Source organism: Channa argus, chromosome 1 (assembly GCF_033026475.1).
Source record: "Channa argus isolate prfri chromosome 1, Channa argus male v1.0, whole genome shotgun sequence".
In the NCBI taxonomy this organism is placed as follows: domain Eukaryota; kingdom Metazoa; phylum Chordata; class Actinopteri; order Anabantiformes; family Channidae; genus Channa; species Channa argus.
The window spans coordinates 22,790,305-22,814,959 of NC_090197.1; the positions used below are offsets into that span (position 1 = coordinate 22,790,305).

The following is a 24,655-nucleotide window of genomic DNA, read 5'->3' on the forward strand; positions in this document are numbered from 1 at the left end:
CAGTGTGTCAGCTTAAAGACACAAATTACAGAAAAAATTATATTTTCCCTGTTGGATTAGCCCCTTCGTCATGCATTGACAGAACACCTGACTGTTGTTCTTGTTTTATTAATTATTTTATAGTTTTACTGATTTTTTTTCAAAATGTTTTGCTGTGGCTGTATAATTTTTTCATTAGAAATACCTGGGTGCAATGCCAAATGGGCATACCAAATAAAATAACGACCATAAGGAGGCAGAACCAATCAAAATGACTACAGGGACAAAGACACAGTGAACGATTACAGAGCCAAAAGAGAGAGGAATGACCAGAAATAAACACAAACATAGTGCCCTTGAATACAGGGCTCCGTGAGTGAACTGGATGTGGAACCCGTCGTTTTTCTTGTGCTACACTAACGCACCTTGCGAGGCTGTTCTGACGAGAAGAGACAATTACACATGAGCGCGCACATAACCTGACTTCCCTAATTTGTAGTGGCGGCGTTTTGACAGCGCTGAGGGGAGTAACTTTATCGTAGATATAATCATTGGTCTTGCTTATCACCTTTATCATTTTGCAAATTTTCACAGAAGCCACACCCTGTGTTTCGATGTAACACACGTTATAAAGCCTTCTCTAGGCACCTTTTCCTGGGATTAGTTTGTGAACCGCAACTGTATGGGTTTTTTTTAAGGCTGCCTCTACACCGATCAGATGCGGATTTACTCTATGATCAGGTAAGAGTCAAATTAAATAAGCATTCTTACATTATAAGTGAAGCTTTTTTTTAATGAGATGGACTGATAATGTGAGCAGTGTTGCTGTCCTGTCAGAACTGAAGGACGCATTCGGGGGCATGGAGTGAAATACAAACTTCTAAACTTGCATATAACTGTAGGCAACATATACACATACGTTCCTACTTTCAGTTTCTATGAAGTCTGGGATCGCTCGCTGTGACCAGAGATACTGAGATCTCTGCAAATATGCAACTTTAATGCGCGATGGCGACTCTGGGGCAGGTAGGTGGAGCGGTCGTCCACCAATCCCGCAGTTCTCTGGTCAAATGTAGAAGTGTCCCTGAGCAAGACACTGAACTCCAACTTAGTTGCTCCCGGTGAGTGTTGGCCAGCTGCATAGCAGCAACCCCATCGTGTCTGAGTGTGTGTGTGTGTGCGAACGGGTGAATAAGAAGCAGTGTAAAGCTCTATGAGGGCTAATAGGTGGAATGGATGTGGAAAGAGAAGAGTTGGAAAAATGGTTAGGGACCAGTTCCTTCCATATTGCTATCTGCACCTCAAATGATTCAAAGGTAAACGCTGTAGTAGGATAGAGGCTGTACGGGAAAAGTGAGACATGTGGGAAACACTCACAGGTTTGTTAAAACTATGGTTTAACCCTCAAGACTGGAATCAAAAGGGACTAAAACTGCAATATTACTAAAAGAACTACATAAAGTTTCTTTTTGTAATGTGTTTAATGTAGTAAAATATTAGTGGACTAAAGGTCAGACTAATGCCCATCATCAGGGTCAGTCATCATCTGTGTCTGCAATAGTTTTTTTTCTCAGTTTTACTGTACAACACTTTTTACTTTGTTTGATAAGTGCTTTGTAAAATAAGCTTTTATTGTTATAGTTCAATGTGCTCAAATATTCAGTCATAATGTACCTTTTAAGAGATTGTTCCACTGAAAATGCTAAAAGTATAATTACTCATTTCATGTTATTTCACCTGTTTTTCATAAAAAATAAAATAAAATGAAAAGCTGTAAGTATAGTAAACTGTCACATTCTGCATGAAAAGTTTTAAAACTATTTTTGAAACAATTATTGTTATGAGGCTTTTGAGTTTTTGGCAGTTAGATGTTACTTTTATTGCATGCCAGGATCATGCAGAAGAGAGTAAACATAAATAAAAACAGCCGGTTCTCTTGGCTACTGACATCCTGACGTGATTTAGTTTTAGAATGGTGTGTGACAATTATAATTTTATAATGTACATTTAATCTCTTAGCTTCTGTTCTGTGTCATGTCATCTTTAATATATTTACATAAACAATCTAATATGGTCTAATCTGTGCACTAGTTTCTGTTTCCATGTGAAAAAAAAAATCCAAATATCTGAAATGCGTTTGACATTTTTTTTTGATGTTCAACTTACTGTGCATCAACATTCAGTGTTATCTTCACCGATAGCTCAGCATTAGGAGAACACTGTTTACGGTGTTAGTTTTCTTCCTAGACACTCTGGAGTCCCAGATAATGTACACTGTAACAAAAAACTGTTGTTTTTACAGAAATAAACTGGCAGCTGCGGTTGCCAGAATAATTCTGTTAAAAAAAAACAAAAAACAGTGCCACTGTTAAAACCTTTACAGGAAATACTGTACATTTTACAGTTTAAATTCTACAGAAATTGCATAATATAAACCTGTATATTTAACAGTCTTTATCTGCTGTGTTAACATGACAATGCTGTAAAAACTACAGACTCTTTCAGTATTTACATACAGTTGTTACCATTTTGTTTTACTGAAAAATACAAAACACACAACAAAATTTAACTGTAAAAGCCTCTTTATACGACTGTCTTTTAACTGAATTTTTCTGCAAATTTTAATCAAATGTTGTGTGGAATTTAGCGTTTTTTCCAGTATTAATGACAAGAGTTTTACAGAAAAAGCAACGTCTAAATACTGTAAGTTTCTATAAAATTTATTGAGTAGTTTCAAGGCATAAAATCCTGTTCTGAATCCTTTTCAGTATCAATCTGAAAAACTGTCTAAATTTCTTCATCTATTAGGATCATTGCTTTGTCCAAAATAGTTTCTATACATATTTGTATATTAAATGCAGATTGGATCATTTTATTTAAATTGCATTGTCCTGTTATATTTGACTTGCACCAGGAATTTTAATATAACCATGGAAATAAGGATTGATGGATTAAGCATGGAGTCGACATATGTTTATGTAATATGTACTTTATAAATCTAACAAAACAAAACATGTGATGTAAATGCAATCCTGTTTTTTGAAACGAAAAACCAAAGTTGGAAAAAAATTGGGGGAATCTGTCCTCAAAAAATGTCATAGGGACAAATAATTTTTAAAATGTAGTTATTCTGAGTTATTCTAACTCTAATTTTTCCTCCCTTAAGGAGGAAATAAGCATTTCCTTAGACTAAATAGAATTGTACAAATGTATGAATACAAGCCTTTCAAAATGAAGAAGAGACATACAAAAGATGAAATACAACAATATTAAAACTCTGTAACAACTGAATTAAAAACTTTCATGAGCTTGAAGAATTAAGCAGATAATGAGGTAAAACTAACCTCTAAACTGCATGTACGGCATCATTATGTGAGTTCAGTCCGTATTCAACTTCCATATTTGTATTCACTCCACTCATGGTCTGAAAGTTCTTGAATCAAGATCAGCACTCTGGGGTTCACATGAAGACGGTATGTGCTTTTCTTATCCACTTTAGTACCCTATTTTGGGTTGATGGAAAAAAACACCTGTTGAAAGAAAAGAAGAAGTATAAATGTATTACTATTGGGGAAAAAAAACAAGACAACAAAAAAAAAAAGTATTTTTTTTTATTCTAGCTAATATTTTATAGACTCAAACTAGTAAAATGTAAAATGACAAGTCCCCCAACATCCGGTCGAAGTAGCTACTTTAGATTTAAGTTCAGTAATGTGAGTATGTCGGATAAAGCCCATCTAACAGACCCACCTCGGCAAAAACTCCTGGGTTGATGCCAGCTCTGATGATGCAGAAATGATGCAGGTCCACACAACAGTTTGCACAACAGTTTGCACAATGTTCCGGTCCACACTCAGCATAAAACGTCTTGAGGAAAAGCAGGATTGTCCTAAAAAGCAAATTAAATAAAAAAAAAAAAAACAGATTAAATAAAAATTAAGATGGGATGATGTTCCTGTTGTTTCATGAAACAATTTGGACCTAAACATTTTCAAAATTTCAAGGTCTGTTGAACTGCTGTATTTGCAGACGTTTACAAATGTAAGGTCAGAAAACAAAAAAGTAATGCAAATAGTTAAATATTTAAAAAGACAAAGAAAAACAATGTTTACTTACCACACACAACAGTGGTGGGAGTCAATTGAACTTCATTGATCTGTACTTCCCCTGCCAGGCATACGTCATCCACATAGCAGAACATGCAAACTGTCACGGGACCAAACACAAAACAGCTGCTTGTTCCGTTTGCTAACTGTTGCTGCTGTGAAACCACTAACTGAAATTCCCTGCTGCATTTTAATATTGTGTGCTTTGCAGGTCACTTACTCACAGTGCTGTGCTTTAAATGTTTTAATGAAGCACTGTGACATGTCTTTGACAGTCAACTTAGCAAATACTTTTGTGCCCTTTTAACACACCTGAAAGTAAAATTGAAATAAAGTTAAAGCTACAACTATTCAGTCGTGGGAAGTAAGAAGTAGTAGTACAAGTAGTTTGTTTCCATACTTAAGCACATCTTCATGTATCTATCTTTTTGCAAAGCATTCTCAATGGCCTTAAGAGTTGGCTTTGCCTGTCATTTTGTCACGTTAACTGGATCAATTTCTACTTCCATCATTCGCTGGGTAGTGTTTAGCCCGTGAATAGAAGGTTTCTTACTAATGTGGAGGCGATCTTACCACAGTTTTAAGACTGCATGTCAGATCGGTGACTTCAGATTAAATACATGGATCAGCAACAATCGAATGGTGTTAGCAGCCATTCCAGAAGAGGAGAAGGTGATAGAAATAATGAACCTAGATTAACGTGTAATAGTGCATTTGGTCAGATCAATTCAAGTTCAGGGTTCGAAATAAGCCCCCCACCAGAAGAGGGATTCTTTCCATGCTGAGCTCAGTGTATGATTCAATGGGAATACTTGCACCTGTATGTTTATATGCCAGGAACTCCATGCAGGAGCTGTGTAGGATGAGATTGGGATGGGATGAGATGGTTCCATGAACATCTTGCCCAAAGGTGGTCCCATTGTGTACAAAGTCTAGGACAGTTAAATGACTTCGGAATTGAGAGATCTTCCAAACCAAAAGGCTTTGGTCACATCGCGTCTGCTCAAAGAAACATTCCATGAGCTTGGGCTCGAACAAATAATGGAAACAGATCAGATAAACTGGTGCGAGCTGAAGTTAACTACACTCAGACAAATAAATGAAGAGGTTGCACGCTGGTTAACAGATACATGTCAACGTCGTGAGGAAGCACATAAGGCAGATGAGAGTGTTGCTCCTGAGAACAGTGTGTCTGTAGCGTCTTCAAGGAGAAATCCAGAACGAGTTCCGTTACATCTGCAGCTTCAAAGGCGTGCCTTGAGGTCAAACTAGAAAGAGCTAATCTATTGGCGAGGGCAGAAGCATTAAGGCAAAGACATGCCCTAGAGCAACGGGCAGAAAGGGAGCAGGTAGATGGTGAAGCGTTCCATTCGTTCGCTCTTTTCCTAACCAGTTCTATAAACGCAATGGCAGTTTATATAAATATGGAAGCGCTTAATACTACAAGCAACATACTGACGATTGTTTCCAAGCTTCCATATGAGTTGAGAGAGAAGTAGAGGCAGGTGGTTTATGATCTGGATGAGAAACACAAACGTAGGGTTACTTTGCAGATGTAGTTGAGTTTCTCAATTATGAATCCCAGGTCTCACTGCATCCTTTCTATGGGTACACAGTAGACAAACCTTAAGAACACTTAAAGAGTCCTTCAGGTACCAAGTTGAGGTTAGTAGTTGGTATTAAAAAGAGTTTTACCACTACTGCAAAGCAGGTGGCTACATAAAGGATTGTGAGCTTAGGGCCAGGCTTTGGTAAGACAGGCCCTTCCAGTACCATCAAAGCCTCACTCAAGCCTTCCAATACCATCAAAGCCTCACCTGAGTCCTGTCCTTTTTGCCACGAGGGGCATACATTTGAACAAAAACTAACTAAAAAACTACAGAGTTCTTCTTACAGGGATAAGATAGAGTTTCTCAGGAGTCAAGGCATATGCTTTAGATGCTTGAAACCAGGACATATGAGAAGGCGCTGTCAGGAGGGAGTAAACTGTCAGTTCTGCTCAGGGATGCACCATACGTTGCAGCATGGGAAGCCAAAGGAGAGACAGTCGGTGGATGGTCATGAACTGGCAGTGTTCAACGGATTTGTGAACAGCAGTTGTAATCAAAACTTTGAGGACAAGCCTGAGTACACCGTGGGCATCCTTGCCATAATTCCTGTCTGAGTAAAGACAAGAAAGGGCAACAAAGTAGTGACTTCGTATGCATTCTTGAAAACCGTCAGCACAGCTACATTTTACACAGATAAACGTTTTGATGAGCTGAATCTACGTGGGAAAAGGGTTAGCCTTCTTCTTACAACCAAGGAGGAAAACAAAGTTCTGACAGGTACTATGGTGACATAGTTGGAGGTAGGCCATCTGGACTCAAATAACTTCATAGAGCTAAAGGAGGTGTTTTCACGAAAGGATATTCCAGTGAGCAAGAATAACATCCCACGACAAGAAGATATAGACAAGTGGCCACATCTTAAAGGAGTGCAAATACCTCTCATCGACGCAGACATAGGACTGTTGATTGTAACTAATGGTGCAAGACGATGGAACCCAAAGAAGTTATTCCTAGCATCAGCAATGGGCCTTTTGCAGTCAGAACCATACTGGGTTTGGCAGACACTGGCCCACTGAAGGTGGATGGTTACAACACAACCAGGAATGAAATAATGCAAGCTGTGTCAAATCGTGTATCTGCAGCCAAGCTGGAAGACCTGTGGAAACAGTTTGAATATGACTTTCCTGAGAATGGTCAAGAGGAGAAGTATGAGATGTCTAAGGCGGATCGTCTGTTAATGGAGAGAGTGGCACAATCTGCTAAGTTGGTAGACAATACTGCCTTGATCTCCCATTAAAGGATTTGGACATTAAAATGCCAAACAACTGGGCAGTAGCAGAACAACGTGCTACAACTCTGAAGAGGAAGTTTCTCAGGAATCCCTCATTCAGAGTGCATTATATTACCTTCATGAATGATACAATCACCAAGAAATATGCAGTGAAGGTTCCAGATAAGGACCTTGGCTGCAGTGATGGAAAGGTTTGGTATATTCCACATCTTGGGGTGTACCATCCTAAAAAGCTTAAGCTTCGTATGGTGTTTGACTGTGGCACATCTTATCAGGGAACCTCATTGAATTAGCAACTCCTTCAAGGACCAAATCTTACTAGCACAATAATTGGTGTTTTGACCAGGTTTCGTCAAGAACCTGTGACAATAGTGGCAGATGTGGAGGTCATGTTCCACCAGGTAAAAGTCTCGTCGAGCGACGCTGACCTACTCAGATTCCTATGGTGGGCAGATGGTGACTTCAGTCAGCCGACGCCAGAATACAGGATGGAGGTGCATCTGTTCGGAGCCACTTCATCACCCAGTTGTGCTAGCTATGCGCTCCGGCAATGTGCAGAAGTCAACACACATCTGTTCGGTGCCTGCACAGTAAATACAGCTGTATCATTATTTTTCTTTAAGGTTGAAGAATATGTGTTCATTTTTTTCAGAAGCATAGAGCGTCTTCATAGATGCACGCCAAAAGTTGTTGCTTTGTGCCAACCACATACTGTAAAGCCTATTTAATATTTTAATAAAGTCTAACTATTTTAATAACATTAATAACATCATTAATCCACAAACCAGTAAAAACATACACAATGCAAACTGAGGTGTACATTTTGTGAAGCTGTATGCTCTTCATCATATAGTATTGTGAACTCTACTGCTAAACTGACTCATTTTTTGATTATATATAGGTGAATATAGACTCATCTGTGTATTTCACATCTCTGTCTGCAGATTGAAACCGATGCGAAAGCTTCTGGTTGCCCATGCAATGACAAAATGGAAGGTGCTCACTTTTCTGCTGTGCATCTCTGCCATCGGTATGTTTTTGAGGGAATATGAGTCACGAATGATTTTAACAAACACCTTCCAGAAATCGGACACCTGTCCTTGTTGGAGATGTTTACCAGAAAATGACACATGGTTCCTGCAGTGCATTAACCAATCCACTGAACCATTTTTATCAGCTGACTACACTCTCTCTGAGGATATTTTCAACTGGTGGAAGGTAAGTGCTACCAAACTATCTCTAAAGCTGCAGTGATTAAACCTGGATCAGGATTCAGCAAGCAAAAATACAAATAGACTATTTCTTATTCAATACATCTAAAACCTGGTTTAATAATAGTGTCTTGTGTCAGCTCTTACAGGAAGAACAGCGCAGCTTCATTACATTCAGAGAGACAGTGGACAGGTTGTTTCAGATCTTCCCACCTAGTCCACATTTCACAGATCCCAGTTTACAGCAATGTAGGACTTGTGCTGTGGTGGGTAATTCTGCTAATTTAAAGGGGTCAAATCAAGGCCATCTCATTGATGCCCATGATGTCATCATAAGGTAATGATTAGCTATAGGAAGCAGTTTTAATCTTTGGTCTGCTATGAACAATTAGGAAAACTGGAACAAATACTGACATTTATTAGTAATATAAAAAAAGGACGTGACATGAACTACAGTGACTTCATGAAATAAATTCCTCTTTACTATTCAGGATGAACAGGGGGCAAACCAAGGGCTATGAAACAGATGTTGGGAACAGAACAACTCATCGTATCATGTATCCAGAAAGCGCCATGGACCTAGACAACACCACTCATCTTGTGCTGTTTCCATTCAAGATACAAGACCTCGAGTGGCTCATTGAAGCCCTGACAACAGGATTTTCTGGAGAGTAAGTTAAGTTAAATCTTTATGCTGTTTAGTGTTGTAATGTATCTGTATTGCAGACATACAGTGTTCCATATTGAGTAAATTGTAATATTTACAAATACAAATCAGTATAATTAAGAAATTATTATAAATTATTCACTGTTAGCAAATGTAATTTCAGGGCTTTTGTGTATAATTCCAGTATGTTTAATTTAAAAATTCCTCTTTTCCTAATTTCCAAGTATTTATTTCTATTTTGTACATTCAAGGAAATTTACAAACTATTATCATTTAACATGCAACGCCTAAAACTCTACTGCACATGGGTGAAGCTGTGAACACAGATTAAATACAGCAAAATATTGTACGCAGCAAGAAGAATATTCCACTTGTAAAACTGCAATTTTCAATTCATATCCTCAGTTCCCAAATGATTTAGTAAGGTAAACATGGGGAGAACCACTGAATATTTTAAGCTGATGCTAATGCTTTGTTGTATGAATCATGTGGCTGGGAAGACTAGAACCTCTGTCTCTCATCAAAGCAGAGACGTCATAGAGACACGCAGAAATGTGTGATGATAGTGGAGTCATCCAGTGGAAAGGACAGGAAGATCTGTGTGTTCTCAGGATAGCAATTGTAGGAAAATGTGAGCAAATTATAGAACCCAGGGATGTAGTACAGATGTAAAAAAGATGACCAAGAACTGAGCCCTGTGGCACTCCAGTGCAGAGTTAGAATCTTGCCCCTGCCCAAGAAACCTTTTGTCTAGGTTTGTCTAGGTAAGTAAGGCCTGAGCCAAGCCAGAGCTTTATCAGAAATACCAAAATGATCATTCACAGTCTCAAAGGCTGCAGATAGATCAAGTAGGATTGGGAGAGAAGACTGAGCTGCATTCCACGATCATCAGGAGAGCTGTTTCTGTGTATAGATGGAATGAATGTTAAAGGAAGATAGAAGAAGTACACTTTAAATAAGTAAGGACCCCAAGACTAATATGTTATCTTCTACAGATAAAACAGGTTAAACTATGCCTCCAGCATAAGCTTGGGGCCAGGTAAATATCTGATTACTGATCTACAGAAAGTATTTGCAAATTTAGAATTACCAGGCTGTAAATGCATTTGCAGATTCTCCATAAAATCTAGTTTGTTGAATTATTTAATTATTATGTACTGTACATGCACTAGATCCCATCTGAAGGGCTGCAGTCTTACAGAATGGAGCAAAGCAAAACTATGGTGACGCCTCTTTCTTTGACAAGTGACTGTTGATTATTATATGCACTGAGTAATTGCAAACAGTTTGTGCAAATGCAAGAGTTGATTTGCATGTCAGAGACTGGTTCATGTCCTGTCTTGAATAATTAATGCTGTTTCTTAATCCAAACATAAGATTTTGCCGTGGGTGGAGGTGCCTGAAAGTTAAGTCTACTAATTCCATTATGTATGGAAAGTCCAGAGTCTTGGGCATGGCTTATTTTAAACAGTTTTCATGTTAACAATGATCCCTTTTAGGGATGTCCCGATTCCACTTTTCCCCAGACTGTACGAAGTACATTTGATACTTGCCAATACCAAATACCGATACAAATACTAAAATGTTTTCCTTCTAGTATGAGTTGCTGGAAAGTAAAATTCTTATCAATCTACTGCAGTTCTCGTTAGTTTTTGAAGCTAGATCTTAAGACTTGTTATCATCCATATGGTGGCTATTTGGAACTTTGTTCCAACCTCTTCAGTGACCTTGGAACCAGCTGCCATCTCAAGCTCACCACCTGAGAACTGAGATGACCTGGTCAGATTCTATTCCTCTTTCAGCAGTGGTAATTTATACTGCTGACATTGCTGTAGGATCCATTTTGATACATGTTGTAATTAATATTGTGTGATCAAATCTGGCGACATTAAATATACCTCAGATATACCAATGAGGTGCAACTGACATGTAAATGTTACTGAAGCAGAGCTGAGCCGTCTTTCATTACAGTGCTAGTAATTCAGTTTTAAATGCTTTCAGGCCATGTCCTACACCCAACCAAACAAATCTAATTTCATTTGGGATATGAACCTTGCTTACGTGCTTTGTCCCCAGGGGCCACCATGTAAAACAGCTCTTAACAATAAACATTTTTCCACCTCCACGTGCCTAAAGCCCCTAATATCTCCTTTGGTTTTTTTGTGGAATATTAGGCATCATTGTCAGTATGTGTTACTGAAAACACCTTACACAGCAATTCGTTTAATAGTAAATTTTTACATTCATATTTTCTACAGGTCATATGACACAATAAAATCCAGTATCAAAGCTAACAAGTCTTTGGTGAGTATTTTTTAAATGCTTACAGTATTAAAAACTGTAAGAAAACTGTAAAACTGTAATAGGTCATGAAAAGCAAAGGCTAATTCTGGTTTATTCCAGGTGATAGTGATGAATCCAGGTTTCATGAGGTATGTTCATGACACGTGGCTGGAAAAAAATGGCAAGTATCCATCCACTGGTTTCATGGCTGTGGTTCTTGCCCTGGAGGTTTGTGATGTGGTGAGATTTTTTTTTAAACCGTTTTCCCCCTGTGAATAATAATTATAATAATGGACTGGAAAAAAAACATTTAAAACAAACAGTTATGATGTTCTATAGTTTCTTTTATAGGATGTTTTTCAAAGTAAACTAAATGTGTCTGTAGTTTTCTAAAAATATACAGTATTCTGATTTAGTGCCCTCTATTGTTGGGTTTCTTTGACCTATAAACCACGATTAGCCATTTTTGTACATATTTGTATGTCCAGCTTTAGGATAATTCCTTCCTACAGTGCGTATAATGTAAAAAAGATTAAAATTCATATTTCTTGATCAGTTAAAAACTTTACAGTTCCTCTATCCCCAGCTTTCTCCAAAGAACGTTTGGAGGGCCGTAACATATGTGTATGTGCAGCTTGCTTTCTGAAATACAGTAGATAACTTGCAAGGTGACATGCTGCTTGTCGGGGAGACATAAACATGCTCTTAGTAGTACAGCTGTCATCAATGCGTCTGTAATCAGATTGTTTTACAGAATGTTTGTTTCATTTTGTTTTCACAGGTCGATGTGTTCGGTTATGGAGCAGACAAAGATGGAAACTGGAGTCATTACTGGGAAGAACTTAAAGTCAAAGACTTAAAAACAGGAATACATTCTGGTACTGAAGAGTACAACATTATTCAGAGGCTAGCTGATAGACAGAAACTCAAAATGTATACAAGAACGTGATTGTTCGCTCACCAAGTATCCAGGTTTGACAATGTAGCCAGGACCTCTGAATAAAGGATTACTTTAGCTTCAGTGACTCCCTATGCTGCATGCATTTGTCCTCAACTGAAACAAAGTGAAGGCCCATATCTGATCTATGCAGTACGGGAATTGCATAACTGAAACCACATGAATCAAAAGAGTGACCGATCCAGTTGAGACAACTGATGCAGTATAGACGTTTGAAGAGGAAGCTGAATGACAAATTTTTATAGATTCATTCTGTCTGGTTTAATACAGTATTAAGGTGCTTACTGTATATGTATGTGACAGTAGGCCTGGGCCTCTGTTTGCATGCTTTTACTCCAGGACAGCTCAGTCTTATATGAACCTTCAAAGTTCCTCTTATACACAGAGTCCATTAAAATCAGGAAGAAAATGATATTTACTTTCCATTTACTGCCTAACAGCTTTGTATACAGCAAACAGACAGTGATGATTGTGTGACAAATTAGTTTCCCGTACATTTTAAGGTTTCTTTACAAAGGATGTATTTAATGTCACTTCAGAAAGTATTCCAAACCTTGCACTTATTGTACTTTGTTGTAAATAAATTTTTTAAACTCACACAAAAAAACACTTTGACATCATTTTTTTACTAAATCTTTAATTTGCAGAAATATTAATTGATTAGTTTCTGACAGCAGGATTTGGTAGGCTGTATCCCGTTCTTCCTGACTGATCCTCTTAAGGATCAGAGTGGACGTGAAGTGTCTGTGAAGTGTCATCTTCAGGTCTCTGTCCAGACGTTCTATGGAGTTTAGCTCTAGAAATTTATTCGACCACCTTTCTCTCAATTCTGACCAGTCTTCCTGTCCCCGCTGCTGAGAACTCACTACATACCATGACGCTATCAGGATCTTTATAGAACTGATTTGTAAGACCGTAATAAGTGTAGAACAAGCGAAGGGGTAGGAAGGCAAACAGTTTGTTGTGCGTTATAAGTAGTTGTGGGACAGGTGGACATACAGGGCTGTGGGATGTGTACGACTGTGGTGACCGGTGTTGAAAGAAATAGAGTGAGCAATGCCAAAAAAACTCAGTATTAACTACTAGGAAAATTAGGATTCTTACGATAGGTGGGTGGCAAGTGATGTCTCACAAGTGAAGTCAGCGCACATGTAAAGGGAGAGAAGGAGAAATGGAGAACTGAGGGCGTCTGAAAAAATCAGGGAAAACTTAAACAACAAAAACAAACCCGATAACAAAGTACAACAAAAATATAATGTAGCAACCAAACAAAACCAAAAGTATCAGAGGAAACAAACCAGAAGAAAGCAGTAATCCTCAGGCTTGTCGATGATCTTTCAATAAAAGTTCCAAATTCACATAGTCCATGGAAACACTGAATCACAATAGTAACTTAGTAAGGTTTACAGGCAGGTGAAGCAGGGTGGAACAAAAACTTTAAAGGGAAAAAATGGATGAAACATGAGAAATACTGATTGACTGAATACAGCTGATCCAGGTAACCTGCAGTAGGTATGTTGAAAAGCTGCTGCCCTCGAGGATGAATAAGGTTCTGTAAAAAATTGAGTCACCCCAAATGACTTGTTACAACAAAACCACTAACAGTTGCTTCACGCTTGACTTGACATTTGGTCTCCTCGTAGGAATGTTCTCTGCTTTACTGACATATCTAACCACCCCAGTGACCTTCTGCCAAATGCTTCTGTGTCTAAATACTTGGGTGCTGTATGTTCAGTCCACTGTATAGCGTTCTTGTAGGTTGTACTTCAGGGTTTACCTGGGTTACCTGTATATCCTCCATAAATGGTACATTTGAATTGCAGTTAGAGTTGAATTATTAAACACCATTAAACCTGGTACATGGAAGAGGAAAGGTTGCAATGCAAATTGTTGTTAATTAAATGTGTTTAACTTGTGACACTGTATTTAGAGCAATAGGAGCAAAACCAGCATGTCTACCGTATCTACAGCTAGGTCATATAAGACATGTATCATAAGTCTATATTTCTACATAGAAACTGATGTGATAAAACCTATTGCTATTGTAGCGAAAAGGCATTGGTTCTGGTTACCCTGTTACTTTTGGCTCATTTGTTTGTTTTTGATGTGTGTTTTTTTAATTTAGTATTTATTTTAGTATTTTATTTTTCCAGTTGTTGTGTTAGTGTAAAGCACAGCATGTCTGCCTACTGTTGGATACAATAAAATTGCTCAAATATTGTCTATATATAAAATAAACTTTCAATATGTGTCACAAATTACGCTCTTCAGAGGTTGAAAAGGTGAGTTTATTACATGATCAAAGTAAACTATGATAGAATATTCTGTTCTTAATTTGTGTAAAGAGATACTTAGCAAATAATGTTTGCTTAAATTGCTTCACAGGTCTTTACCAAAAAAAAAAAAGATTATAATGCATTGACCAAATAATCTGAATATAATATTTTTAATATATATTTTAATGCATATTATAAAAATCAAACCAATAATTTCTAAAGTCAACACTAAACATTTGAGTGAAATAAATGTTTGATTTACATCCTTACAAGAATAAGCAAACCTTCAAGCGTCTAATTTTGCCAATTTGGCCGCAGGCATCTGTTGAAATAGCATCACTATGGTGCCTGGCATTTAATTGTATAAACAATCACAAGCATCTCACTACAATTTTGGAACCATTATTGTTTGGTTATGTTAAAGAAAAACAAAACCAAGACAACAAAAACAACTTGGATAGGTTTCATAACTAATTGCTAACGTAATTTAATGTAAATTTAGTGGAAAGATCGTGAGTTGGGTTCAACTTCCTTAATGTTACAAGACTTTTTGGGCATGCACAAAACCTACCAATGCCCGACCCACTAATGCCCATTAACGTTTTCTTAGCACTGGTGATGTAAGATAAAAAAAACAAAACAATTTTTGTTTTAAAAAGCTAATGTGTCAACTTCAAGATGTTAAGCTCAAATAAACTTTGCATAATTAATAAATCAAAGTTACTTGGAAGTTACAGTAGATGCTATCACAGCCTGAGAGCAACAACTAGCATGGCAGGAAAATTCCATTGTAGACTTAATGTGTAATATAAAAAAGCCAATCAGTAATTAGATTAATAAGGGTGGCGATCAGTCATCCGGAAACCACAGTCTTAGTGGTTTGACTCCCAGTTCCTCCTTATTGTATGTATTGTGTTGCTGGGCACCGAACCCCACTGAACCCCACTGGTTTCCCAAATGTCTGCTATTTACAAGTAAGCAAATGACTAATTCTACAAAACCTGCTTTTGTTAATGTTGTGGTGGACAGCGCTCAGCATGGGCACCCAATGGGTAGTGACTGAAAGAATCTGATCAGAACAGCAATGGGTGCTGTCAACGTTCCATTTTTCCCATGCTAACCTCTGTATACCCCAACTTTAACACCATCAGGTGGTGTCAGGTCAATCATTGAGCTCGATGTCTCTATGCATCACTTCATGTTTAAAACTTAAATGGCCTTACACTTAAAAGGCAGCAAAACAGATAAAGATCATAATAGCTGAGATAGATTTCTCCCAAATTCATTGATTGATATGAGCATAAATGGCTATATTTAGGCCTTACAGCCTAGAAAATCAGGCTTTGAGTAATGTAGAATCTCTGCCAGTAGCTCAGCTATGAGGAACAACTAGTATGTACTTCCCCGCATCAATAGGTTCACAGGCATGTTTGATGTGATTAAAGTTCACAGTAGCCAGTAAACAGTGTCTCGTGCTTTGTAACTGCAAGTTAGACTTTATAGCTTTGCACAATTACCATGTAAGTCTGTTAATGTAATCATTCTGCCCTACAGGGGCCAAATACATCAGTATAGATTTTACAAAAGCTAGATCTATTTTTTGTGTTCTTTAACAAATTAGAGATTTTATTTTCCAGAGTTTTCATTTTGTCATTATAGGAAATTCTTACAGACAGTTGGCTAGAAATGACAATTTTGTGTAAGTAGCATTTGGTCTCATCATACTGAAAAGTTACTGAAGCACAAATTGATTCAAACTAAATAGTGGACCTGATCAATATGTGCCAGAACACAGCATAGCAGTACTCAGTGTATCCGTGCTGACCCCTGTCCACCCCTGACTGTGACTACAATGGGTACTCAAGCATCAGAACTGGACCATGGAGCATTGAAAGAAGGCAGCCAGCTCTGGTGGATTGTATTTTGTTTTACGTCATGTTCATGGCAGGGTATGGGCACGTTATTTCTCTAGGGAAGAGATGGCAGCAGGATGAGCTGTACGAGTCCAATTTACAGGTCATAAAGGAAATGCTGCTGATCTCTTTGTGCCAGTCCCAGTTGCTTTGTTAGCATAAGGGGACTTATTAGCTAGGTTTAATTATGTTTATGACTGTGTCAAGCTAATGTTTAATGACAGGACCTGTGTACATAGTATAAAAAGCCAGAAGAGGAAGTAAGAACCCAATTTGAGATTTTCTTGAAAATCTTTTAATTTGAAAAACCACACAGGGTGAAATATCAAGTCACATTATCCATCTAAAGAAGGCCCTGTACTAGCTCACAAGACCAGGAAATCAGCACTGACTGAAATAATTGCACAGTGTAAATATCAATAGTTTGTGTCCAACACTTTACTATAATGAGTTCGGTAAATGCTTGAGTTATTAGTACTGTTCTTTTTATTACAATTCATAATTTATGCGCACTTTACTATTCAGTTACACATCAATTACAAATCTGCATGTTTACATCCCTTTGTTATGAAATGTCAGAAAGAATAATGTAAAAATATTTTTTTCCATTATAGTCCATTTGCCATTCACCACGTCACTAGCATCCTGACAAACTTTGAAGATTTTTAAATAATAGGCAATGTTGTCACATTCAATACTGCACACCTTTTATCTGATACTGAACTTTAATTCCACTCCCCCATGAAGAAAATCCTATGGCCATATGTGATCCAACAACTTATTGCATTAATTAAAGCATGAACCAAATTCTCAATGAAAGAAGGAAGGTCACAATGTATGTTGGTCTCAGCCTGGACTCAAAGGCTGTGTATTTATTTTCCAGGTTTTTGTTCTTACAAATTAAGGATCATTATGAATGTTGGATGTTCAAAGGCAAAACAGAGCCTAAAATCAGTGCCATTATGCATGGCCACCCTTGTATTTACCTTGATTTACTCATGAAAAAAATGACACGAGCTGAGAAAACTACCAACATTTTGCGACGTTAGAACTCAAAACAGTTTGCCAGACATCCAAACCAAAGCGTGGATGATACATTGTTACACCATCAATTTGTTATAGAAAATGTAATTATGCAAAGGAAGCTCATCCTAAAAAGCTGTGGCCAAAATATTTTTTTAAAAAGGAAATAAGACTGACATGTTACCAATTGAAAACATATAATTCACATCACTTTGTGCCATTCTCCCATGGCTATACTGTATATTCGGTATATTTCAGTGATCACTACTGAACATAATGGCATGTACATGCATACATAAATGATTGGTTGAAACTGTTTAGACTTTATGAAGTGATGCTTTCAGTTTTTTTTCTAAACTAAGCACAAAACACTGATAAAACTTCAAGAAAGTTGGTAATGAGGTCAGGGCAAAGAATAACTAGCCATACACTCTACCTGAGTCAGAAGTGTAAAGGTTATTGTTTATGTTCTAGCCATGTTGCCACACCTCATTCTTAGGACAGTAACTCCATGTGCTGACTTTGCACTCTTTGCTTATCATTACTTGATATAGACAGAAGGTATACAAAGTGAATTTCATGTTCAGGAAAATGTTGGATTAATAGTCATTATAATAGCATATGAGTGGAAGACTTTGTTGTACAAAAGGGATGGGGGTAGGGGTTAGGGATGGATCAGACTCTTCTCATTCCCAAAAAATTTTAAAGTACTCTTTTGTTAAATTTTCCTTGCTGAACAGATGTAATGGCAGTTTTACACAGCAGCTGTAAACGCCAGGTGTGGTTGTATTTGTAGATAGTATAAGAATCCATCCCTTTACAGAATCTGGCATAGCGCTGTCCTAACATGAGCTGAGCTTGATATCTCCTTAGGTCTACATTTACTGATTTTTGTTTCATTTTCTAGTGTTCCACAAATCTACAATGACTAACTTCTAAGTTCATTTTTTCCCTGCTTATTGTATCCACAGATTGGATCATTTCTCCATTATAGATCCTAACATGTTTTTAACTCGGTCAATAAGCAGGGTTTTCATTTTCCTCCTCTGTATCAGTGCAGTTGCTTTGTTTTTTAGCTCTTCGTGGTACTTATCATTTTATTTCCTCAAGAAGCCAAGGCTCTCTGCCTGTGACAAATGTTTAACTGAGGATGATCCATGGTTTAGGGAACTTATCACCTCATCTCCTAAGCCTTTTCTGTCGAAATATATAACCTCAGAGGAAGTGTTTAACTGGTGGAAGGTAAGTGTCATCTTATGTTTACCTTCATACCACAAATGTTCAGCTTCTGTTTCATTGTGTTGGGTCATTTGCCCACTTAAAAAAGAAAATCATTTAGATTAAAATTTTCAATGAATCAAAACATGAATGATTTGTCACAGTGATAACACATTATAATTTGAGTGCTTCACAATTAAAGCATTTAATGAACTAATCTGCTTTTACTATGAAGCTTGATTATTAGAAAGTGTTTAGTTTGTTTAGAATACCTTATAGAATGCAACTGCAACGGGGCACAAGCCAGTGTCTTCTTGTGCCAGTCCCAAGTCTGGATAAATGCAAAGGGTTGTGTCAGGAAGGGCATCCGACATAAAACACATGCCAAATTAAAAATGCGAATTGTGACAATGACTTCCATACTGGATCGTTCGTGGGCTGGCTTAACAATGGCCGCCACCGGTGCTGTTGACCTACAGGTTACCGCTGAAAATTGGACTACTGTTGGTCGAAGTCGAAGGAGAGGAGGAAGGTGTGTTCGTAGGCAGAGAGAGAAGAGGAAAGCTAAGAATGTAGGACTGACATTAGGGACCTTGAATGCTGGGACTATGACAAGGAGAGTTGATTGACATGATGCAGAGAAGAAGGTGGATACACTGTGTGTACAGGAGACCAGGTGGAAAGGTAGCAAGGCTAGAAGCTTAGGAGCATGATTGAAGTTGTTCTACCATGGGTCAGATACGAAGAGAAATGGAGTAGGAGTTATCCTGAAAGAGGAGTTTGTGAGGAATGTTCTAGAGGTGAAAAGAGTTGATGAGTCTGAAGCTGGAAATTGAAGGCGTGATGTTCAATGTTGTGAGTGGTTATGCCCCACAGGAAGTTGCACAAGAAGTACAAATAGATGCAAATCGAACAGAGTTAAGGTTTTGTTACTTTAAGTAACACAACACATGTACAGTATGTGAAAAATGGTTAACTGCTGACTGTTGGAATGATGTTCTGGTTTTGTTTGTTAGCTCCTACAGAGAGAACAACGCAACTTCACTTTCTACAATGCAACTGTGGACAACCTTTTTAAGATGTTCCGGCCTATTCCAGATGTTTTAGAATCCAGTCCAGACCGCTGCAGGTCTTGTGCTGTGGTGGGAAATTCAGTTAATTTGAAGGGATCACATTATGGACCTCTGATAGACTTTCATGATATTGTAATGAGGTAAATCAGTACTGAAATCTCTGCCTTTTAAAATCTAGTCTACACCCATAATTACTCCAGCCAGCAAATTTTTTTATCCAGGATTATCCTATGACATGAACATTCATCACCATATAAATTCCCTTTTGTGTCCCTTTTTACTGTTAAGAATGAACCATGGCCGTACCAAAGGCTATGAAGCCGATGTTGGGACCAAAACAACTCATCATCTAATGTATCCGGAGAGTGCTATTCATCTGGACAACACCACTCATCTAGTGCTGACTCCATTCAAGATGCAGGATTTACTCTGGCTTCACAAGACCTTCGATATGGGGTAGGACCGCAATGCTACTCTGTCTTATGCTTATATTTATATTTAAATGAAATCCTAGAAGGTTTATGCTTACTGCATGCACTATTTGGTTTGATTTTAACAACTTGGCACCATTTATGAAGAAGCGAGAGTTGACAGTTTGGTAAAGTGTAGTTTTGAGTGGTCACTATAACAATCAACAAAAACGAACTTTTATTGCTCCTCTGCATAGATTTAGTCATATCACTATAATGAGCAGACATTAAAACAAAGCTAAATGAATTAGCAGGAGAAAAGGTACATGGGTAATGTGCAAAAGAATGTACCTGGTTATTACTTTAGTATTTAATTATATCACCGTTATTGATTTGCATGAATCATTTTCTTATTATTTACAAAACTGTTTTAAATTGGTACTAATGAAATATTACTCAACTATTACTCCAAATTGAATTATAAAGTTGTGTTAAGTCATAATAACATGTATTATATTCATATATTACAATAACTCATGCATTATCATGCGCTGTCACTAAATGCTGCAGCTGGTAAAGGCAGAATTTTCTTTTCTAACTATAGACTATATATTGTTATAAAGCTTGTAATTTGTGATACTAATCTGACAATGAAAAGTAACTACTACCAAATAAAGGTGGTGAAATAAAATTGACAATATATTCCTAAGGATTTTAGTGAAATATACAGAAACTGTACCTCAAAACTAGAGTAAGTCAACGTGTATTTTTGTACATGTACAAAAATATACTTTTCCTGCTAAAGTTTAACAGTAATATCACCTTTAACAGGAAAAATACTATGAAGTCAAAGAGCATAGCAAACAAGGATATGGTGAGTATTTTTAAATGAATTTGCATTTTATAGATAACAGCTAGGTCATTATGCACAGTGTGGTGCAGCAGTACACACCTACTCTAACATGTCAGACATTGGACTGAATCTGATCCATTACAGGTGATGATCCTCAATCCAGCTTTCATGAAATATGTTCATGATAACTGGCTGCAAAAGAAGGGCAAATATCCATCCACTGGCTTTCTGACTTTGGCTCTCAGCATGCACATTTGTGATGAGGTAGGTTCCCCAGGTTGCTTTGCATTTTATTTCTGACAGATATGGCAGAAAAGGAAAGTAACATGACTAAAAAATGACTGATACAAAAGGGTAAATGCAAGTTTTTACATATTAAAAGGACAAATCCATGCCAATCTTTTATGAGCAAAGAAATGCACTGGTTGTTTTAAACAAAATCTAAAATTTTAATCTAATATTTTGGAGACAGGATGGTAATTCTAATTCTCTAGATATATAAACTCTAGCCAACTAATAAAAGACATTCTTTAAACTTAAAACTGTGTTTAAAGTGATATCTTAAGTGAAATTCGGCTGAGATTGAAAGTCTAATGTTTGTTTTTCCCAGGTCAGTGTTTTTGGGTTTGGAGCAGACAGTGAAGGAAACTGGAGCCATTACTTTGAAAGGCTGCAAAACAAAAAGCTAAAAACTGGTCCTCATGCAGGAATGCATGAATATGAAATTGTTGAGCAATTATACATGATGCAAAAAATCCAGTTTTTTAAAGGATGGTAATTTTTGTCTTCTGTTTATGTCTCTCTGTGTCTGACAAATGTATCTACATGAGCAGTACTGTACTGTAGACACCCAGTAGATATTTACAGAATGTTTTGATTTAGTTTTTACATCTTGTTGGGACGTCTTATGAATCTTAAATTTTAATATCTACACAAGGTTTTAAATATTTTTGTAAACATTACATTACAGACATCCCATTTACATTGAGTTATTTGGACGATTATTTAGTCTAATACGAGTTACAAGTGAGGACACACACCAGCAGCAACTTAGCTCAGGAGATGTCCCTAGATACTGAAAGATACTGTATGTCATATTTTCACATTCCAGCAGGTAAATGCAAAGTTGAAACTATGTTTAATTTAAAATAACCTAGATTAAAAGGTACAATACATTTATTTGATTTAATATTGTATGGGAGAGTTGTGTCCAAGCCTGTATAGAGATTGTAAAATTACACCACACAACACTGACTGTTGGGGGATGCAGGTGCCATTTTGTGATCTATATACCTTTGCCTCCTTCAGTGTTAGAATGGGTTACCTGCATATCTTTTGTTTAGCTAAAATGTAATTTAATAGGTGAACTGTGCCTGGGGAAAAACAATCACAACAGCAATGAATGGTAATTGGAAGGATTATAATAAATATGCAGGTTTGAACAGGTAACCCGGACTAGGGACCAAACCACTGACCCTGTGGTCTGTGGATAAATGCTTTACCACCTGAACTACAGCTGCCGGATTCTATGTTTTCCTTATTTGATTTTCACCCTATAACCATAGTAAGAAGTAAAGCTCTTGTGTCATGCCCATATGTACTCTACTGACATCTTCACATTTAGCAACTCTCTTTATAGTTATTGCTACTGTAATGTAGATTAAGAGTCATGAAAAACAGGTGTGCACCAGTGTTGCAGGGTACGCACGGGGAGTGCAGAATGCTTTGTTTTCTGTCATTCAGATATCGGTGTCTGTAAATGTCTTTACGGCTTTGTTCTGACATTAAAAAAATCTATGTGCATTTAATCCTTTTGGTGTTTGATACCTGGTGGGTTTAAACTTATTTCGCTCTGAAAGCCTCACTTCCTCCCGAGGTGTTTTCATACATCCCTAACTGTGGATCAGTTTGTTCTTTATTAGAAAACTGTGTTGACAGCTTTGTATGCACCAAAAGCATGACAACGCATTATAACATAACAGACAGGAAATTCCCAGTGTGTCAGCATCTAAATAATGCTGTTTGACCTAAGCAAGAGACAGTATTGACACAAATATTTGAAGATCTTTCAGTATCTTTGTTTGTTTGTTCGCTTGGGCCTACACATTGAGGGAACAATGTTTGTTTTTACTGGTCTGACATTACAAGAATCTCTTCTACTACATGAACTTACTGAATATAACAGCTTATCAAACAGATGTTGTTTTAGATTTATGTATGTGAGACATTTATGAGCATTCAATCTCCCTCTGCTTGAATTTCTTAACTTAGCTCTATCGGATTTGCCAAAAACAGCTTGTGTAGCATCCTTAGCAAACACTGTTTTGAATAATCACTTGTATCTGCAGTGGTTCTTCCACAAAAAACTTCCACATTACAAATACATGCACAGCAGTATAAGATTATGCAAATGTTTTCATATACTAAAAGTTAGGAGGTTTCACATCAACTGTGTGAAAACATTTAATACCTGGAACCAAGATGTTTTAATTAGGCTCTCTAAGACAACCTCTCCTTAGTCATAAAAACAACATCATGTGGCTCTTTATAGCAAAGAACAGCATGTGCACTGTTGACAACATGACGACAAACTCTTTATTATATTAAGCTTAAGTCCATTAAGCCAAATGGTGGCTGCCAAACTTGATCTAAAGTAGTGAAAAACAGTCAGTAGCCAAACATATAAGGAGAATATTTAGAAAGAAATCAAGGAAAATCCAGTGATAAAACAAAATGATTGAAAATAGAGAACATCAGTAACTTGATACAGTACATCATCAATCAGTCATCAGAACATCCTTAGCTCACAAGCCCTGTTGATTGTACACTTTTGACACATTTGTGAAAATACTGTGAGGGTCACGGATTAAATTCTGTGAAGCCTGACATCTGCTGACAGATTTCGGTTATGGCCTCCAATTCATCATGCCTAATAATACATAATTAGAGGATAAAGAGGTCCAAGTTGAATATTAAATTTGTGACAATACAGATTGAAACTCATCGTTTAGTTATTTCTGGGAAAATGACCCCACCCTGTAGCATTTGTCATTTTCTGTATAAGATCTCAAATGTAGCCTGAAATACACATACACGTCAATATGACATTGGTGGTATTATGTGCTCTGGTAGTTGAATGTCCACCTTTACTACTCGAAACACACCTCTGGTCATTGTGGCCAAAGAACACAGATGTTTCATTGCTGTGTTTATTGAGCACTTTTCACAAACAAGCTTTCTTAATCTTTTTTCAATATGTCTTTGCACAAGTTTGTTTTATGTTAGATTTTGCTTTAAGATCTGAAACAATTTGAGATAGAAAAAAAAATGAAAATCAGAAGGAAAAAGAAGGGGTTGAAGAGTTTCCAGCACCTATTTTTTGATTGATAATGGTGTGTTTTGTGCAAGCAGTCAATAAGATGTGTATTGTGCTCTAATACTAGTAGTTAATGAACACATTACATTTTATGTGGCAAATACACGGTTTTCCACTGGCCTCTATCAAAGCTCAGGTTCTGGTGTTTCCTTTGAATTGGTGTGAAACATTCCTTGGAGGAGCTGGAGAGCGGTTAGTGAAGTGGCAGAATGTGGAAACGCTTTACATGTTGAGGCCTGCCTAAAGCCTTAAGAGCATGGAGGTTACCCTGCTGTACGGAGCCAGTTTAACTGCTGGATGATCTTTTTTTTTTTTTTTTTTTTTTTTTAATATGCTGTTTTCAACAAAACACTTGCAAGATGATAGTGGGTAAGTAACATGAATCCTAAAGAAGTTAGAATGTAGCAAGGTGCAGTACTACAGAGCCCGTGGATACAGCTCTCTGGAAATGTGCCTTTTATATTTATC

General features: G+C 37.2%; 2 protein-coding genes across 8 annotated transcripts; both read left to right on the forward strand.

The window, feature by feature from the left end:
* Nucleotides 1-324: 324 nt before the first annotated feature.
* LOC137129112 (CMP-N-acetylneuraminate-beta-galactosamide-alpha-2,3-sialyltransferase 1-like) lies at nt 325-14,306 on the forward strand. Of its 7 annotated transcripts, none has more exons than XM_067508017.1 (9): nt 325-720; nt 913-1,100; nt 7,871-7,956; nt 8,104-8,144; nt 8,278-8,474; nt 8,629-8,808; nt 11,063-11,108; nt 11,208-11,327; nt 11,869-14,306. In XM_067508017.1, the coding sequence occupies exons 2-9, from the start codon at nt 988-990 to the stop codon at nt 12,034-12,036; spliced, it is 951 nt and encodes a 316-aa protein (XP_067364118.1). In that variant the 5' UTR covers nt 325-720; nt 913-987; the 3' UTR covers nt 12,037-14,306. The 7 variants fall into 7 exon arrangements, with proteins under 7 accessions (XP_067364118.1, XP_067364091.1, XP_067364082.1 ...); XM_067507990.1 differs by having other exon boundaries at nt 332-720; nt 7,871-7,922; nt 8,010-8,144; XM_067507981.1 differs by having other exon boundaries at nt 334-720; nt 7,871-8,144.
* Nucleotides 14,307-18,062: 3,756 nt separating this feature from the next.
* LOC137129144 (CMP-N-acetylneuraminate-beta-galactosamide-alpha-2,3-sialyltransferase 1-like) lies at nt 18,063-22,606 on the forward strand. The gene is made up of 6 exons (XM_067508057.1): nt 18,063-18,499; nt 19,492-19,688; nt 19,837-20,004; nt 20,790-20,832; nt 20,956-21,075; nt 21,422-22,606. The coding sequence occupies exons 1-6, from the start codon at nt 18,260-18,262 to the stop codon at nt 21,587-21,589; spliced, it is 936 nt and encodes a 311-aa protein (XP_067364158.1). The 5' UTR covers nt 18,063-18,259; the 3' UTR covers nt 21,590-22,606.
* Nucleotides 22,607-24,655: the final 2,049 nt, after the last annotated feature.

Bases quoted from the DNA above. Each gene is read 5' to 3' on its own strand.
- LOC137129112 (XM_067507981.1), top strand. From the start codon at position 988: ATGGCGACTCTGGGGCAGGTAGGTGGAGCGGTCGTCCACCAATCCCGC. The intron at 8,809-11,062 runs GTAAGTTAAGTT...TATTTTCTACAG, and splicing joins ACAACAGGATTTTCTGGAGA to GTCATATGACACAATAAAAT. The intron at 11,109-11,207 runs GTGAGTATTTTT...GGTTTATTCCAG, and splicing joins TCAAAGCTAACAAGTCTTTG to GTGATAGTGATGAATCCAGG.
- LOC137129144 (XM_067508057.1), top strand. From the start codon at position 18,260: ATGTTTTTAACTCGGTCAATAAGCAGGGTTTTCATTTTCCTCCTCTGT. The intron at 18,500-19,491 runs GTAAGTGTCATC...TTTGTTTGTTAG, and splicing joins AAGTGTTTAACTGGTGGAAG to CTCCTACAGAGAGAACAACG. The intron at 20,833-20,955 runs GTGAGTATTTTT...GATCCATTACAG, and splicing joins GCATAGCAAACAAGGATATG to GTGATGATCCTCAATCCAGC.